The sequence below is a fragment of the Trichosurus vulpecula genome, chromosome 4, assembly GCF_011100635.1.
Source record: "Trichosurus vulpecula isolate mTriVul1 chromosome 4, mTriVul1.pri, whole genome shotgun sequence".
Classification (NCBI taxonomy): domain Eukaryota; kingdom Metazoa; phylum Chordata; class Mammalia; order Diprotodontia; family Phalangeridae; genus Trichosurus; species Trichosurus vulpecula.
In genome coordinates, this window is record NC_050576.1 from 39,192,519 (window position 1) to 39,211,572 (window position 19,054).

Below are 19,054 nucleotides of genomic sequence, written 5' to 3' on the forward strand. Positions count from 1 at the left end.
CTTAATAAATGTTAACTGATTCTTTTTTTTTCAACAGATAACTCTGACATCTACTTTCCTAAGATGGAAACCATTTTTCATTAACATCTTTACTGCCCTTCACCTCAAAATCTGTTGGCACTGATCTCTTTTGCTCTAGCCTCAAGGATGTAGAGGCCCTTCTTGTCAAAGCCAACTCCTCTACTTTACCTTTGACCTTCTCTCCTTTGGGAGTTTGCCTCATGGATGATTCCATCTCATCTTTACTCTCTCCCTATCTACTGGCTCCTTCCTGTCTACAAATATACTTAGTTACTCCTACCCTTAAAAAACACAAACAAAACCCAGCCAACTTTTTCTTAACTCTGTTCCTCTAATAATCTCTTCTGTTCCTTTAAGTGTTTAATACCCCAAGAGAAGTCTACAAGCTGTTTCTATGTACTTCCTCACCACCTTCTCCCTCCTCAACTTCATGCAATCTGACTCCCTCCTACTACTCTATTCAAATTACTCTCAGGTCTCCAATAAGTGATCTTTTTAAATTACTAGATGTGATTGTCTTTTCCTAAGTCTTCATCATCCTTGACCCTTATACATTAACGAGCACTACTGACTCTTCTCTTCCCACCCTCACTCTTTATTTTGCTGAATCTTTTATGACAATCTTTTTTCCTGGTTCCCCTCCTGTTTGGCCATTCTTTGTTGGTCTTTAGGGGTCAAATGACTTCTCATTAATTAAGTGTTGGTGTCCTCCAAAACCTGGTCCTACACCCTCTTTTTTTTCTCTTCTCTCTCTCTCCCTTTGGTGATTTCATCTCACAAGTTCATTAACCTACCCTATGCAAATGACTCCATCTCTACCTTTCAGAATCATCCTCCAAGCCTCAGCTCAAATGTGATTTTTTTTTAAACTTTCCCAGCTCTCTCCAGGTGAAGGCATTCTTTCTCCTCAAATCCTTAGAACGTTTAGCACCCTACAACCCCTTTGCCCATGCTTATAATATCTAATCTGTATACATGTATTCTACCCACTTGTGCTGAATGCAAACTCTTTAAAGGGAAAAAAAAGTGTCATTTATTAACTCATATTTCTTTTTTTTAATTTAAATTTATTTATTTATTTAACATATTTAGTTTTCAGCATTGATTTTCACAAGAGTTTGAATTACACATTTTCTCCCCATTTCTACCCTCCCCCCACTCCAAGATGGCATATATTCTGGTTGCCCTGTTCCCCAGTCAGCCCTCCCCTCTATCACCACACTCCCTTCCCATCCCCTTTTCCCTTCCTTTCTTGTAGGGCAAGATAAATTTCTATGCCCCATAGCCTGTGTATCTTGTTTTCTAGTTGCATGCGAAAACTTTTTTTTGTTTTTGAACATCAGTTTTTAAAACTTTGAGTTCCAAATTCTCTCCCCTCTTCCCTTCCCACCCACCCTCCCTAAGAAGTCAAGCAATTCAACATAGGCCACATGTGTATCATTATGTATAACCCTTCCACAATACTCATGTTGTGAAAGACTAACTATATTTTGCTCCTTCCCAACCTATCCCGCTTTATTGAATTTTCTTCCTTGACCCTGTCCCTTTTCAAAAGTGTTTGTTTTTGATTACCTCCACCCCCATCTGCCCTCCCCTCCATCATCCCCCCCCCTTTTTTTTTTATCTTCCTCCCTCTTCTTTACTGTGGGGTAAGATACTCAATTGGGTATGTATGGTATTCCCTCCTCAGGCCAAATCTGATAAGAGCAAGATTCACTCATTCCCCACTCACCTGCCCTCTGCCCTCCTCCCACAGAACTGCTTCCTCTTGCCACCTTTATGCGAGATAATCCACCCCATTCCATCTCTCCCTATCTCCCTCTCTCAGTATGTTCCTCTCTCATCCCTTAATTTGATTTTATTTCTTTTAGATATCTTCCCTTCATCTTCAATTCACCCTGTGTCTGCTCTCTCTCTCTCTTTTATATATGTATATACACACACACACATAGATAGATACACACATACATACACATTCACTTATATATATACATAAACATACATACATACATACATACATATATATATATATACACACATATATATGCATATTCCCTTCAGGTACCCTAATACTGAGGTCTCATGAATCATACATGTCATCTTTCCATGTAGGAATGTAAACAAAACAGTTCAACTTTAGTATGTCCCTCGCAATTTCTGTTTCTTGATTACCTTTTCATGCTTCTCTTGATCCTTGTGTTTGAAAGTCAAATTTTCTATTCAGTTCTGATCTTTTCACTGAGAAAGCTTGAAAGTCCTCTATTTTGTTTAAAATACATATTTTGCCTTGGAGCATGATACTCAGTTTTGCTGGGTAGGTGATTCTAGGTTTTAATCCTAGCTCCATTGACCTCCGGAATATCGTATTCCAAGCCCTCCGATCTCTTAACGTAGAAGCTGCCAGATCTTGGAAAATTCTGATTGTGTTTCCACAATACTCAAATTGTTTCTTTCTGGCTGCTTGCAGTATTTTCTCCTTGATCTGGGAGCTCTGGAATTTGGCGACAATATTCCTAGGAGATTTCTTTTGGGGATCTATTTGAGGAGGCGATCGATGGATTCTTTCAATTTCTATTTTGTCCTGTGGCTCTAGAATATCAGGGCAGTTCTCCTTGATAATTTCTTGAAAGATGATATCTAGGCTCTTTTTTTGATCATGGCTTTCAGGTAGTCCAATAATTTTTAAATTATCTCTCCTGGATCTATTTTCCAGGTCAGTGGTTTTTCCAATGAGATATTTCACATTGTCTTCCATTTTTTCATTCCTTTGGTTCTGTTTTATAATATCTTGATTTCTCATCAAGTCACTAGCTTCCACTTGCTCCAATCTCATTTTTAAAGTAGTATTTTCTTCAGTGGTCTTTTGGACCTCCTTTTCCATTTGGCTAATTCTGCCTTTCAAGGCATTCTTCCCCTCATTGGCTTTTTGGAGCTCTTTTGCCATTTGAGTTAGTCTATTTTTTAAAGTGTTGTTTTCTTCAGTGTATTTTTCAGTATTTTTTTGGGTCTCCTTTAGCAAGTCATTGACTTGTTTTTCATGGTTTTCTCGCATCCTTCTCATTTCTCTTCCCAATTTTTCCTCTACTTCTCTAACTTGCTTTTCCAAATCCTTTTTGAGCTCTTCCATGGCCTGGGACCAGTTCATGTTTTTCTTGGAGGTTTCTGTTGCGGGCTCTTTGACTTTGTTAACTTCTTCTGGCTGTATGTTTTAGTCTTCTTTGTCACCAAAGAAAGAATGCAAAGTCTGAGACTGAATCTGGGTGCGTTTTCGCTGCCTGGCCATATTCCCAACCAACTAACTTGACCCTTGAGTTTTTCAGTGGGGTATGACTGCTTGTAGACTAGAGAGTTCTATGTTCCACGTTTGGGGGGGAGGTGCCAGCTCTGTCACACCAGCACTACTCCTTCCCCAAGAACCCCCAACCCGGACTGGGCTTAGATCTTCAGCAGGCTGTGCACTCCTGCTCTGATCCGCCACTTAATTCCTCCCACCAGGTGGGCCTGGGGCCAGAAGCAACAGCAGCTGTAGCTGCCCCACCTCCGCTGCCCCTGGGGCTGGTAGCCAAACCGGGAACTCCTTCCACTCCCCCAGATTTTCCCACTAACCTTCTCCGCTCTCTTTGCTGTTTGCGGGTTGAGAGGTCTGGTAACTGCTGCAGCACACTGATTCAGGGCGCTTGGGCCCGCTCCGCCCGGCTCCTGGTCTGGTTGGTCCTCGCCGCTGAGTCTGGGCTCTGCTCTGCTCCACTCCCAGCTCTCAGCTCCCAGCTCCATGTGGGATAGACCTCACCCAGCGACCATCCAGGCTATCCTGGGCTGGAGCCCTCCTTCCCTCTGCTGTTTTGTGGGTTCGGCAGTTCCAGAATTGGTTCAGAGCCGTTTTTTATAGGTTTTTGGAGGGACTCGGCCGGGAGCTCATGCTGGTCCCTGCTTTCCAGCCCTAACCCTTATATTTCACAGATACAAACATTTACTGCTTTTATCTTTGACAGGATGTCTCTACTTAGATGTGCCAAATATGTCTAAGACTGAGCTTGTCTTTCCCACAAAGCCTGTGCCTCCTTCACTATTTGTGTTAGTGGTAATTCTATTAATGAAGCATCTCATGTTTGAAACTTTGGTGCCTTTGAAACTTCCTAGAAATGTGGCCATGGGCAAAATCCTTCCAACTCACTAAGCTTCCATTTACTCACTTGTAAAATGGAGATAATGGCTGTACATCCTACCACATCCTACCCAAAAGTCTTCTGGGACTCCCCACCTAAACCACTTTGTAAACTTTAAGCACTATATAACTATTAGCTTTTGTGACTTGTTTATTTTTACATTTAAATTTCTGTGTATAAATTATTTATACATATACATGTATATATAACGTTATTGTGCTATAAGAAATGAGAAACAGGATGACTTCAGAAAAACTTGGAAAAACTTACATGGGATGCCCACCAAGTGGGTAACAGCTGAACAAGCTATGGTCTATGACTGTGATGGAAGACTATTGTGCTATAAGAAATGATGTAGAAAAACCACGGAAAGGCTTGCATGCAATAATGAAGAATGAAATGAGCAGAAAAAAGAGAATATTGTATACAGTCACAGCAATATTGTTTTAAGAACAACTATGAGCAAATAAGTTATTTTGACTAATATAAATACCCAAATTAACTATAAAGCACATATGAAGAAAGATGCTATCTGCATCCAAAGAAAGAACTGTTACCTAGAAGTATGTATGGATTAATTTTACACATGTATACCTATTTGTGTCTAATGGTAGCCATCTATAGGGTGCAGAGGAGGAGGGGGGAGAACAAAAAAAGGAAAGAAACAAAAAAGAAATTTACATAATAAAGGGAAGAGCAAGTTGTACATAGCAGATTTGCAGTTTCATGTACAATCATTTTTATTATACTATGTTATGGAAATGCTTATCTTATTCCATAAATTAAAAATAAAATAATTGTTTTTAAAAAGACTTACATGAACTGATACAAAGTGAAGTTAGCAGAACCAGGAGAATATTATACAAAGTAACAGCAATACTTTACAATGAACAACTATCAATGAATTAGCTGTTCTAAGCAATACAATGCATTATTCAAGGCAATCTCAAAGGATTCATGATAAAAAATGCTATCCATCTTCAGAGAAAGAACTGATGATGACTGAATACAGATCAGGATTTTCACTTCCTTTCTTTTTCCTTTTTTCCAGAGCTCCCAGATCAAGGAGAAAATAATGCAAGCAGCCAGAAAGAAACAATTTGAGTATTGTGGAAACACAATCAGAATACCCCAAGATCTAGCAACTTCTACATTAAGGGATCAAAGGGCTTGGAATATGATATTCCAGAGATCAATGGAGCTAGGATTAAAACCAAGAATCACCTACTCAGCAAAACTTAGTATCATGCTCCAAGGCAAAATATGGACTTTCAAAAAAATTGAGGACTTTCAAGCTTTCTCAGTGAAAAGACCAGAGCTGAATAGAAAATTTGACTTTCAAACACAAGAATCAAGAGAAGCATGAAAAGGTAAGCAAGAAAGAGAAATCACAAGGGACTTACTAAAGTTGAACTGTTTTGTTCACGTTCCTATGTGGAAAGATGATGTGTATAATTCATGAGACCTCGGTATTAGGGTAGCTGAAGGGAATATACATACATATATATAGACAGAGGGCACAGGGTGAATTGAATATGAAGGGATGATATCTAAAAAAATAAAATCATATTAAGGGAAGAGAGAGGAACATATTGAGAGAGGGAGAAATGGAGAGATAGAATGGGGTAAATTATCTCACATAAAAGTGGCAAGAAAAAGCACTTCTGTTGGGAAGGAAGAGGGGGCAGGTGAGGGGCAGTGAATCTTGCTCTCATTGGATTTGACCTGAGGAGAGAATAACATACACACTCAATTGGGTATCTTACCCCACAGGAAAGAAGGAGGAAGGAGATAAAAAGGGGGGGATGATAGAAGGGAGAGCAGATAGGGGGAGAAGGTAATCAAAAACAAACACTTTTGTAAAGGGACAGGGTCAAGGGAGTAAATTGGATAAAGGGGGATAGGATAGGAAGGAGCAAAATATACTTAGTCTTTCACAACATGAGTATTGTGGAAAGGTTTTGCATGATGATACACATGTGGCCTATGTTGAATTGCTTGCCTTCTTAGGGAGGGTGGGTGGGGAGGGAAGAGGGGAGAGAATTTGGAACTCAAGAGTTTTAAAAGAAGATGTTCAAAAAAAAAAAGTTTTTGCATGAAACTATTAAATAAGATATACAGGCAACGAGGCATAAACATCTATCTTGCCCTACAAGAAAGTAAGGGAAAAGGGGATGGTGGGGAGTGGGGTGACAGAAGGGAGGGCTCACTGGGGAATGGGGCAATCAGAATATATGCCATCTTGGAAAGGGAGGGAGGGTAGAAATGGGGAGAAAATTTGTAATTCAAACTGTTGTGAAAATGCTGAAAACTAAAAGTAATAAATAAATAAATAGATAGATAGATAGATAGGTAGATAGATAGATAGATAAATGAAAGGTTTCTTCTACAAAATGACTAATATGGAAATGTTTTACATGATTGCACATGTATAACCTACATTAGATTGCTTACTGTCTCAGGAACGGGGAAAAGGAGTGAGGGGTAGAATTTGAAAGTCAAAACTTAAAAAGGTTAAAAATGGTTTTTACATGTCATTGGGGAAAATATTAAAAATAAAAAAATATGTACATATTGTTCAGTCATGTGTAACTCTACATGATCTGATGTGGGGTTTTCTTGGCAAAGATATGGAGAGCTTGCCATTTTCTTCTCCAGTGGATTAAAGAAAACAGAGGTTAAGTGACTTGTCCAGGATCACAAAGCTAGTGTCTGAGGTCACATTTGAACTCAGGTCTTCCTGATTCCAGGCCCAAAACTCTATTCACTGAGCCACCTAACTGCCATGTAATACATACATACATACATACATACACACACACAAACTTTTTAAATTTATCTTATCCAGTTCATTACTAAACCCTAAAGGTTCTACCTTTTTCAGTATCTCTAATACCTGTACCCACTTCTCTATTCCAACTGCCACCATCCTAGTTGAAACTTTCACTACCACCCATCTGGATTAATGCAGTAATACCCATAACAAGTTTTGCTCTCTCCACTGTCTAGTCCCTTCAGATTTATCTTTAATCCTCCTGCTGAAATTAACTTCATGCATGACCCTGGTCATGCCATATCTGCTTAAAAACCTTCAGGAGTTCCTAATGCTAAATGAAGTCCAAATTCTTTTGTCTGGCCTTCAAGGCCCTCATAACTTGAAGCCATGTATCTTTTCAAGCCCTACCTCATACAACTCTCTTCCATGTAATCTAAAATTCTAAGTGACTATTTTCTTTTCAAAGGTGACTTTGATGGATCCAAAATTCCCAGCTCTTTGAAACTATGGATACAGCAAAATAAAATGAGTTCTGCAGCTGCATTTTAATTAGCAATTTTATCTTATCTTTAGGAACTGTGAAGGTAGAAGGGTATAGCACAAAGAGCAAGGAACTGGACTGAAGACCTGGCTATGTACACTTCTTCACTAGGTGATCTAGGTCAAATCAATTAAACTCTGAACCTCAGGTTTACAGGTGAGGAACTTGGACAATGAAAGGATCAGGCTCCATGATCTCCAAGGTCCCTTCTAAGTTCTGAAATTCTATAATATTAGAGGTGAAAACTCTCACTAAAGAATAGGTGTGATTAGAGCAAGTTGAAGAAAGAAGCAAGGCCCCTCCTCCTCAGCGCAATTCTTTAATGGCATCTGGAGAGCAGCAACAAAATGAGAATCATGCACATTTTTTTTTCTACTTGACTACACCTACCTGCTGCTCTTCGCATGACCTAGATTACTAGATCTAGATTACTGCCCATTACTAGCAACTTTTGCCTAGGCCCTTTCAAGTCTACACAGTCCCTTCCTTATAAGGTGGGAAAAAGGAAGGGCAGAGCACTGACTCTGCACTGCTCCCTTCCTAACTTTCTACTGCTACACCGAAACCTCTCCTGCAACATCTGGATCACAGCCATGTCTCATTGTTGGGATAAGTGACTTGTCTACAATTACGTTGTGCCTTTTTATTCCCCTGTGCCTAGAGATCCACCTTAGAAGTAAAGTTCAGTGCTCAGGGAGAGGGGCTACAGTCAGCCTTTCCAGCCACTAGGGACTAATTTATTTCTGCTACCATATACTAAGTCAATATTTCTACAACTGGATGAAACTGTACACCACAGAGGTGGAAGAGTTCCACAGATCCAAAAATTTCACCTGTACCTTGCCTTATTCTCCATTATTAAGTAACTTGCTCCTTACCTAGTCCTCCTCCTCTTTTTCCACCTTAAGCAGATAGATCACTTTTGAAATAAGTGAAATAAAGTTACTATTTTTATTCCTCTCTCAACAGCACAAAAACTCTACCATGGCTTATTTTCTTTAATGTAGGAACACTGTGGATTATACAAGCAGAACACTGTTACTACAGGATGAGAACCACTACACTTAATCAATCTCCTAGTGACATGACAGAATCAAGGCACCTTCAGAGATGTTTGATTTAATTAATATGAGGGAACAGCCTTAATCACTAGAAAGTATGAAGTACATTGAGCAATTAAATTCAAATGGGAGAATTCAGTATCTTACACACACATACTCTCTCTCTCACACACACACACACACACACGCACACGCACACACGCACACACACACACACACTCACTCACTCACTAGGAGAGGACTATAAAAGTCTTGGATTTCTATACTGTTTGAAGTAAGATAGTTTCAGTTCTTTTCCATCACTGTGTTAGAACGGAACAAAGGCAAAAGCTGGAAGTTACCTTTACCATAAGATGATACAGGGCAAACATGTCTGAACTTCCCTTAATTCTTCTTTGGAGCTTGCTGTGCCAATTCTCACTGATGATCAGAAGCAAATACAATATAAAAGTTCAGATTGTTTTAAACATCAAACAAGTAAAAATTACATACACAATTTAAGTCAGCCTAAGAGACTGAAAAAATCTAAATTCTAACTTTCTTCACAAATGATCACTCTTTTATTTAAAAAAAAATACCTCTTCTCTCATTTGAGTATTGTTTTTACCAAAAGATCTGTTAGGAGTTTCATACAACTACTACATTGATCACATAGGTGTTTGCTATTTTATTACACTGATTTTCCTTCATTCAAAAATGTTACAAAACACAAGGATGATACAAAATTAAGAAACCAATTTTTTAAAAAATCAAAGATTCAAAAATAATGAATACAGAAAGCTTTTGTCAAAGCCATGGCAATCAATTCACGAAAAAGTATAGGACTAGTGTTTCTCCTAATAGTCAAAAATCCTGTATTTGAAAACATAAGCTAGCATTGTAGACAATGGTACAGGACTTCCCAGTAAAATACAGACTACGTCTGCTTCACATGTATCATTTTTATTTGCCAGTTTTAGAATTTTGAATTAGAGCAATATGACATGAGAAAGAAATTAAGAGAAATAAACACTGTCATGGAAACATTTATTTGCTGAAGAAGATTCCCTATTAAATTCAAAAGATCATTTCTTCAAATGAGGTAATAAATGACTTGAGTAAAAAAAGATTTTTTTAAAAGATAGAAGACAAACCCACAAAATCATCAGTTATTTTTTACATATTGGCTTAAAAATCCAGAAAAAATAACAAAAATTATTAAGAGAAATACCATCTGCAATAACAAAATGTATCAAACATTGCAGGACCTATCTAACAAGACATACAAAACAAATATGATAGCAATTTTGAAATGACTGACAGAAATACAGGGCGAAATTAGTAATTTAAGGGACATCTGCTAGCTCATGGTTAGTTTTAGTAAATAAAATGAAATTATTGATGCTTTTCAACAGCAACTTCTTAGGTTTTAACAGTATTAGACAAATATCAACAAACACATATTAAACACCCGCTATTTGCCAGGCACTGTGCTACACACTGGGGATACAAAGGAAAAAAGCAGTCTCTCCCCTCAATGAGCTTTCATTCTATTCAGGGAGACAACCAAAAAAGGCATAAAAATATGGAAAACCATAGGAGGGTGGGAGAGAAAAATAATGAAAAGCACTCTGTCAGACTTCAAAATTATACTATGAAGAACTAAGTACCGAAATTGTTTAGGGTGTGGGTAAAAATGGGAAAAATTGATGGTACAGAGAGAATTCATAAAGGCAACCCATACACCCCAAATTGCATAATGCTAGGGGGAAATATTATTGAATAAAAAATCCAGAAGCAAAGCCAAAAAATCCAACTTAAAGCCACACTGTACACCATATGCTAAAAGTCACTTTCTAATTTTTTTTTTGCTTTTTTTTTGGGCAGGGCAATTGGGGTTAAGTGACTTGCCCAAGGTCACACAGCTGGTATGTGTGTCAAGTGTCTGAGGCTGGATTTGAACTCAGGTCCTCGTGACTCCAGGGCCAGTGCTGTACTCACTGCGCCACCTAGCTGCCCCACACTTTCTAATTTTTAATATTTTTTAACATTCACTGTAGAAGACAAAAAACTGAAACATAGAAAATTATCAGAAAAAACTTACCTGCCTACATAAAATAACCAAAAAAATGTATAAAAAAGTAATGGGTTGGGGAAAAACATTTAGGATAGGAAAAAATACTTATAGTTAAATCTACCTGTTAATAAATATCAGACATTCAGAATGTATACTACACTAACAAAATTTCAGAATAATACTCATTTAATGGATGTAAAAATGGATATAAAAGACAGTTTAGGGTTAAAGGCAGAAACAAATCATTAGGAAATTATTTGAAAACTTTTTAAACTTACAATTAAGATAAATGCAAATCAAAACAACTTTGTGGTACAAGTTCATGTCAGACAAAAATACTAAAAATCAAAAACTCAATATTTGACAGGACTGTGGGGAAACAAGTATATATCACTGAAATTCACTCTTATTCTAAGAATTACACAATTGAACATATCCTTTAACATAATAGTCTTATTATCAGGTTATTATACTGATGTTACTAAAAGACAAGAAAAAAAATCTGTAAAATGGCGGGGAGGGGTGGACTGAATGGCCTCTAAATATCTTCCAGCTTTAAAGCTGTGATCCTATGAAATATATACATACACACATACACACACACACACACACACACTTTGTAGTAATTAAAAAAATGGAAATTATGTATCCAACAACTGAGAAATCACTGGCTAAACTGTTACATTACTGTAACAGATTATAATTACCATAAAAATTACAAATATGAATACAAATATGTAAAGTCAAAAATAATATAATATAGAAAATAAGCAAGAAAACATTATACATATGCAAGCAGAAAAGGGAATGTACACGGAAAATAATTTGCCCCCATTCTTTCGTTTTCGCATTTGAATTTTAACATTTGTTTTGCTTACTCGAGAGTTCACATTTGCTAATATTATTAAATTTATTTTTAAAAAAGTTACTTTTAAAAAGAAAAAAAATGACTATAGGTTTAATTAAATAAGCAAACAGGATATTTTATTATTCCCTAATTGTTTTTTATTAATGACTTATTGAATGCATCCTGGTGGTAGGTAACATTTTTTCCATTTGAATCATGTCTTTGGAATAATAAATCTAAATGCCCTTTTGATTTAGTGATTCAAAACAGACTGTAACTGACCAAGTGATAGTGGTTGGTGGAATCGATTACATTTCTTATGTGATGCACAAAATTTCAAAGTAACTATAATACCCAGTATACTACCTTTCACAAGGTCACTGGCATAGTTTTCACACATAAAGGGCATTCAACTAATTAGTCTAAGTATAAAATTTCCTAATTTCAGAACATAAGAGTTGAGTCAGTGTTTCAATTTTCCCAAAGACTAGCTTAAATAAAATACATAGCTTATTCTGCTGTGTAATTCCCTATCCTTACAGTGGGGGGGAGGGAGGGGGGGGGAATGACTTGTCCCTACCCCTGCCCCTCCCTCCCTTTCAGGAGAATACATTATCTAGGTGAGACCAGGAATTGAGGTCATTCTCCCACCAAGAAGACTAGTGAATTATGGTACCCTCTCTCAAAGAGAGGGCAATCTGTTACACGAAAACTCGCAAACAATACAATCAATGCTAAATTATGTTGTATGTGGTCTGAAATGTTAATGGAGTTCAAAAGGAAGGGAATATGGGCTAGAAAAATTGGGAAGCCTTTATGATGAAGTGACAGGATTTGAGCCAGGCCTCTAAGGACAGCTGGAGGTTAGGGAGGGAAGGGAGGAATTAAATAACCAGAGGGGGAAAAGAGAAGACATTGCAGAAACAAGAGAAAAAGCTGGGAGGTAGGGCAGGTTTGGGTCAGCAAGGCAACTGACCAAACCACAGCACAGAGTGAATATTATAGAGGGATAGAAAATGTTTAATAGGTAAAAGATCTGAGATTATGGAAGTCCTGAAAAGTTCAGTTTTTAAGGGTCAACAGGTGGACTTATATAAGAACTGGGAGCCATGTTTTTCTAGAGTTTTTTTTTGATATCTTCTGTTTGCTACATCATCATAGTTAGCCCAAGTATCCCTCTCCTTCCTCATGTCTGATTGTTTTTTAACTAGGAGTGACATGATGAAATCAGCCTTGAAAGATCAGTCTGGCAGCAGTGTATCACACAGAATGGGAGGGAGAGAAAGGGAGTTAGGAAAGTCAGCTAAAAGAGTATACAGGAATTAAAGAATAAGAGAAATGGGGGTATGAAGGTAAAGACATTTGATTTGAAGTCAGGAACTCCCCTTCTAATCCTGGCACTGACACTAACAACCTATATGACCTCAAACAAGTTACAGTGGAAGTCAATTTTGTCATCTGAAAAATTAGGAGATACTACTAAATATCTAACATCACTTCAGACTCTCAAATTTGGATAACATGTGATAAAAATTTGAACTAAGGTGGTTATAAAAGGAGCAGAGAATAGATAGGAGAGATAGTTCAGAGAAAAATGGGTCTTCATTGCTATGTATCTAGAGAATAGAAAAGAGAGATGATGAAAAAATCCCAAAGTTCTGACCGGGAGAAATACAAAATGACAATGACCATTGAAGGAGACAAAACTGAGACATAGACCTCATCTGAAAAGGAGAAAAGTTTAGTTTAAGTAACTGTTACCTAAACTCTGCAGGCAGGTGACACAGGTGAAAGAGCCCTGGCCAGGAGTTAGGAAGACTTTTCTTCCTGTGAGGGTACTATATTTGTAATCTGGCCTCAGACACTGACTAGCTGTGTGACCTTGGGCAAGTCACTTCACCCTGTTTCCCTCATCTTTCTCATCTGTAAAATGAGCTGGAGAAGGAAATGAAAAATCACTCTAGTATCTTTGCCAAGAAAACGCCAAATGGGGTCTTGGAGAGACAGACAGGAGCGAAACTGAACAACAAGAAAATATCAAATTCAGTCTGACATCCAAATGGAGAAGAGAAAAGAAGGTCAGATGAGGGGACAGATTTGTATATTTAAGTCATTAGCAGAGAAATAACACCTTAATTTTGGCTGCTTCCTTTATTCATATCTATTATAACCCCTCTATGACCTAATAAATGGTCTTAGAGAGTTGATGTGATTGAAGAAATCATAACCCAAGCCTGACTTGGTGATGAGCCTACTTAGGGAATTGGTGTTTTAAAAAAATGTTTGTGTTTCTAGACACACATATCTACATCTACATTTTAGGTGAGAGACTTCTGACTTATTTATCTGGACCAAGTGCTGGTAAACTACTGAGAATGGTTTTTACATTTTTAAATATAATAAAACTTTATTTTGAAAAGATAAAAAGCAGCAGCAGGCCAGCTTTGGTGGATTTTCACCCCTTAATTAGCCACTCAAAAAAAGGTTACTATAAGGAAATTGACCAGTTTATATAAAACTGACATTCTATAAATGGAAAAAAAAAGGTACAATAGTGCAACCACACAGAACTATGTAAACATAAATATGTACACAAATATGCTGCTTATTAAGTATGCACACATATCCACATATAATACTGTAGTAGCAAAAATACCCAAATTTGAGGAAATTTTTGTATTCTTAGGTATATATTTTTTTCCAAATCAAAAGGCAGCCTACCAATTCAAAATCCATTCCACATTAGCCTTTAAAATGTATTAATAACCTGAAAATCATGTTAACTAAGAAAAATAACACTAATATATTATTTGTTAAGAACGTGACTAATTTATTTTACTTGCTTGAATGAATAACAAAGTTTCCTAGCGCTGATTTGACTGTAGGAAAAAAGGATATATTTGATTACATATAATTCATACCTTAAACTCAGTGGTACATATTTTAATTTAACATCATTTAATTAAAAAAAACATGGAGTCGGTGGCCCTCTCAGATTTTAAAATATCTCATTTCAATATAAGTTGTGGGTTTGAAATTCCCAAACAGATGCTACTCCACACTTGGCCCATTCCTTCTCAGTGTCAAACATGGTCAAATGTTCAGCATCCTCAAGTGAGGGATGGCCATTCCCTACAAGAAGTTTCTAACTTGCAAAAAGAGCTTCATGAAGAATATAAATAGAAAATATGACCTCTTGAGGACACCAAGTTGTACCATACCTGCAGTAGCCACTCTGGACTGCTCTATCTGCTCACTCTTGGGGACTCGCTGGAATTATGGATCAGGGACCTCACTGACATGCCCCAGCTGCTACCCAAAGCTACTAGAAAGAAGGAGATTTACAAGTATTTTCTCTGTAGTAAACCAAGGATACAGAAGCTAGACAACTGGGAATGCAGTGATTCTAAATCTGTAGGCATTATGCAAAAGAAAATGCAAAGTATGGTGTCAAGGGAGTCCTCCAGGAGCAATAGGACATCTTGGCAAATTCTCTGAAGAATAAATTTAACAGTTATTAAAGAATAACACCCTATTATGGCAGTCACTGAACTTTACATCACAAGAAAAGATGCAAGGGATTTTCAGGAAGACATCTGTCACTTAACAATGATAGTGACCTGAGCCCTGACAAGCAATTCAAATCCCAACTGAGGAAAGTGAGTTAACCCTTTGAGGCTTGGTAAACTTTGAAAACTTGAACCTTAGCACTGCTGATCTGTAATTATCGATGCTATTTGAGAAATTCTGATGCAAAGGAGAAAATCTCAAAACCACCTTATGATTCAGATGCACTTAAGACATTCACATAAGTTATATATGGTTATGCCAATCATGGCAGGACTTTTGACCAAAGGCCACTGCAAAACCTTACAGAGGAAAGAATAATTAAAATCAGGTCTCCAAAAAAAAAAAAAAAGATAAAGCAACACAACCTTAACAATAAGTAAACAACAAAAATAAAAAGAGACATTTTATCTGTTATTACTCTATTATGTGGTTTTGCCTAAGAGTTTGGGAGAATATAGTTGGCAGTAGCATTTGCACGCTTATTGGGATTTGCATGCAAATTGTGAAGTGTGTCACAACAAAAATCATCTTTTTTAGGCACCTACAAATATAATCAAACAATAAGTTCAGAGTTCATGTTGGAATGTAAAAATAGGTAACATTTCAATAAATTTTATAAGGAGCCAAACTAGCATTTCAAATGATTTTAACTATAGGGTTGAAAATAAACTTAAATTTGTTTTTAAGCTTTTTTCCCTGGTCACTTAAAATCAGATTTATGTGTCTTTCAAAGCGCTAACATACTTACCTAATCATATACTTCTCTACAGTAAATATGAATTAAAATTATTTCTAGGAAACATCTAGTATAATTTCAGATAGGGTGGGATAAAAGACTAATGTACAGAAGATCATCTAGTTTAGGGACATTACAAATACAGCTTAGGTGAACCAAGAAAATTGACACTGGTTTCTACTGAATTTCCATAAGAGTAATATTTAATAGGGCATGGTTTGAAAACAGTCTTCTGAAAACAGATTTTTGTAAATCTGAGAAGGTTAAGCAAGAACAAGTGGTGCTAATGATTTTATACCACCTGAAAGAGTTTACCTCTAATAAAAGTCAGGAAGTTAATACTTCCTTGAGACCTGACCCATAAGTCAAAGGAATGAAAAAACATAAAACAATCTATGAAATTCATGAAAACCAATAAATCCTAAAAATCCTGAGCTTGGATATAACACAATTTCAAAATATTGTTCTAAGGGGCAAATGAGTTTCTTATAAAAGTATCTAATGATGGTCTCTTTATAAGAATGTTAACATATCTAGTTCCTAGAAGTAGCTTTCCAGATGTACTACTTCAAGGGTCCTCTTTATACACTTATCCTTAAACATGTATCAAGCACCCCTGATCGTAATGTTTTCTAGGTAGCTCCGCATTCTAAAAGTCGCCTACATATGGGCACTTCTCTAACCAATACCCAGGGGAAACAAACAGCAATGAGAATTACTGGTTTACTACTAGACAGTCATTATGCCCTTAACTATCTTATACCTTTAATCTATCCCAAACAAAATTTTAATTCCATCCCATCAATTTGAAAAGGCTGCAAAAGGCTTTAGTAGAATGCTAATGCTAACAAAGATGAGCATTACGATAAATTCCAAATTCCAACGAAAGGACTAAACTCATTTCTCCTGACCGAACCTCAGCTGTAGCAGGGTCCAGTTGATTCTGAAAGGTAAACAAAGAATGGTGTGCATTTAACACAGACACACAGGATGCCATGGCAAGGGCAGCTCATGGCTCTTCAGGACTGAAGAAACTTCCACCTCCTAGTTTTAACTGAAGGAACTAAAGGTGCTAAAAGATGGCTCTGAAGGTGCTAAAGGTGCTAAAATGGCTCTGAACAAATTGTAGAGCTGCGGAATCCAAAAAACAGCAGAGGGAAGCAGGTCTCCAGCCCAGGAGAGCCTGGATGGTTGCTGGGAAGGGTCTATCACACAGTGCAGGGAGCGGAGCACAAATTCTACATGTCATTAGAGCAATACTTCAAAGACCTGTTATTTCTTGAACATGGGAAATTCTTCCACCTACATAGCTCACAAAGGCATCTCCACCTTAGAATCTCAGAGTTCCTAAAGGCTACAGAGACTAAATAACTTGTCCCTGTGATTACAGAGGGGACATGGGTCAGAGCTAGAATTTTAATCCAGATTTTCCAGACTCCAAGACCTTAATTCTATCCCCTATGCCACATGCCTTTCATTATTAGCATCTACTATGTAAGTGTCCCAAAATCTAAAATATTTCCACCACTGGGAAAAAATGAGAGCTCTTTTCCCTAAATTAAAAACTACATTAAGATTACTGAAGAAAACATGCATTTACTGACAAACCAACGGTACTCTTTAATATTAACAATGTTGAACAGTTATGAATAACATTCATGTTCTAATTTACTTATACCTCACTAAAATGAAGGAAAAAGTTTAAAAGAACATAAAAGATGCACCCTACCCCCTTCACCACAGCTATTTTAAAGAAGGTGATCATAAAAACATCTTTTTAAAACTCAGTGATTATTTATTCCAAAAAGAGACAATATTCACAAAAATATGACAATCTGATTCTGAATGTGTCAGCCAGTAAGAGTCATGACAAAGGAACTCACAACAGCTATGATACAATTCTGAATTCAAACATATAATCAAAAGGAAATCAATTTGGCACAGGAAAAAAAAATCTCTAAACATCAGCAAGATATTCAAAACCAATTTTATACATGGGTTAAAATGAAATCTGGAAAAATCCATACTGGTCAAAAATTTGATTACTGAGATAAATGAAGTTCTTTTTATATCTGAATACTGAAGCTACACAATCCTGATTGTGTAATTTACTGATAAATTACATTTGATCTAAAATTGTTACTCCAGGAAAAAAATGTTTCTAGAAAACATTTTCTGCTATAAATTGGTACATGGTCACAAAAAAGATATGTAGTGTATACCCTAACACAAACTAGCATACACTGAGCAATGCAGTCTAAAAATAGCCATACTTGAAGCAAAAAGTTCTGGCCCATTCATCTCTCCAAAGGGCAATTATTCAAAAATTTTTTATACATTCTTAATATTTACTCCCATGAGCAGCATTTCTGTTAAAATGATTAGAATAGACATATTAATACTACACATCTCAAGCTCAACATCCAATAAGTTAAAAAAAAATTATCCAATTCACCAGATCTAAGTTTGGTTGCTATAAAAGCCTTACTAAAATAGTCTTACCCTCATTTTTGTAAAACAAATCTAAAACATTTTGTATTTATATAACCAAATTGTAAGATCATGGAATGCATGCACAGAGTATTAAACAACTCATGTTTTATACTATTTAAAGTCTTCCACTTAACCAATTTAGGAGAGAAAAAAAATTGCTGCATCTAATTCCCAATGCAGTTAATTTTCTTCAGGATGTTCAATATTGAAGTCAGCTTGTTCTTCTGTTCCTTCCTCTTCTACTTTCTCTTCTACTTCCTCTTCTTCCTCCTCTTCCTCCTCTCCTACTTCTTCTTCCTCCACAGGCTCATCAATCTTCTCTTCCTCCTCAACAGATTCTTCTCCCTGTTGCTCCTGACTTTGATCTGCAGCTTCAAAGGGATTCTTACCCTGAAACCAAAATAACAATGTGTTTACAGAAGTGATATATTCATTTTACGTGAATCAAATTCCTAGAAAGCATTCTGAACACTCTAAAATTGTAGATACATGTGACCTGTTGTTATGATTACAATATGAAGAAGGCATGTTTGTGCCTTTTACTTTTATCCCACCTTCTACCATTATAGAGTAACCAAAAAGATTTGTAAAACTACTGAAAATACCACTTTATTTCCCACTTCCCTATGACCTATGCTTTCTTCCTAATGAAATTCTAGACACATTCATATGAAATAGTTTTCAACGTATGCGATTAATTTTTGGTTAAAAAACAAAACAAATTTTATAAAGGCTAACTGAACACAAACTCCTAATTAGAGTCAATGTACTTTTGTAAGAGTCTGCT

General features: G+C 36.7%; 1 protein-coding gene across 1 annotated transcript in view; it reads right to left on the minus strand.

Annotated features, from left to right (window-relative positions):
- Nucleotides 1-17,548: 17,548 nt before the first annotated feature.
- LOC118849186 (DBIRD complex subunit ZNF326-like) overlaps nucleotides 17,549-19,054 on the minus strand; it is a 55,121-nt gene continuing 53,615 nt past the window's right edge. The window contains exon 11 of the mRNA XM_036758260.1: nucleotides 17,549-18,657. Coding sequence (XP_036614155.1) covers nucleotides 18,448-18,657 — 210 coding nt within the window. The 3' untranslated portion in view covers nucleotides 17,549-18,447. The remainder of the gene's footprint in view (nucleotides 18,658-19,054) is intronic.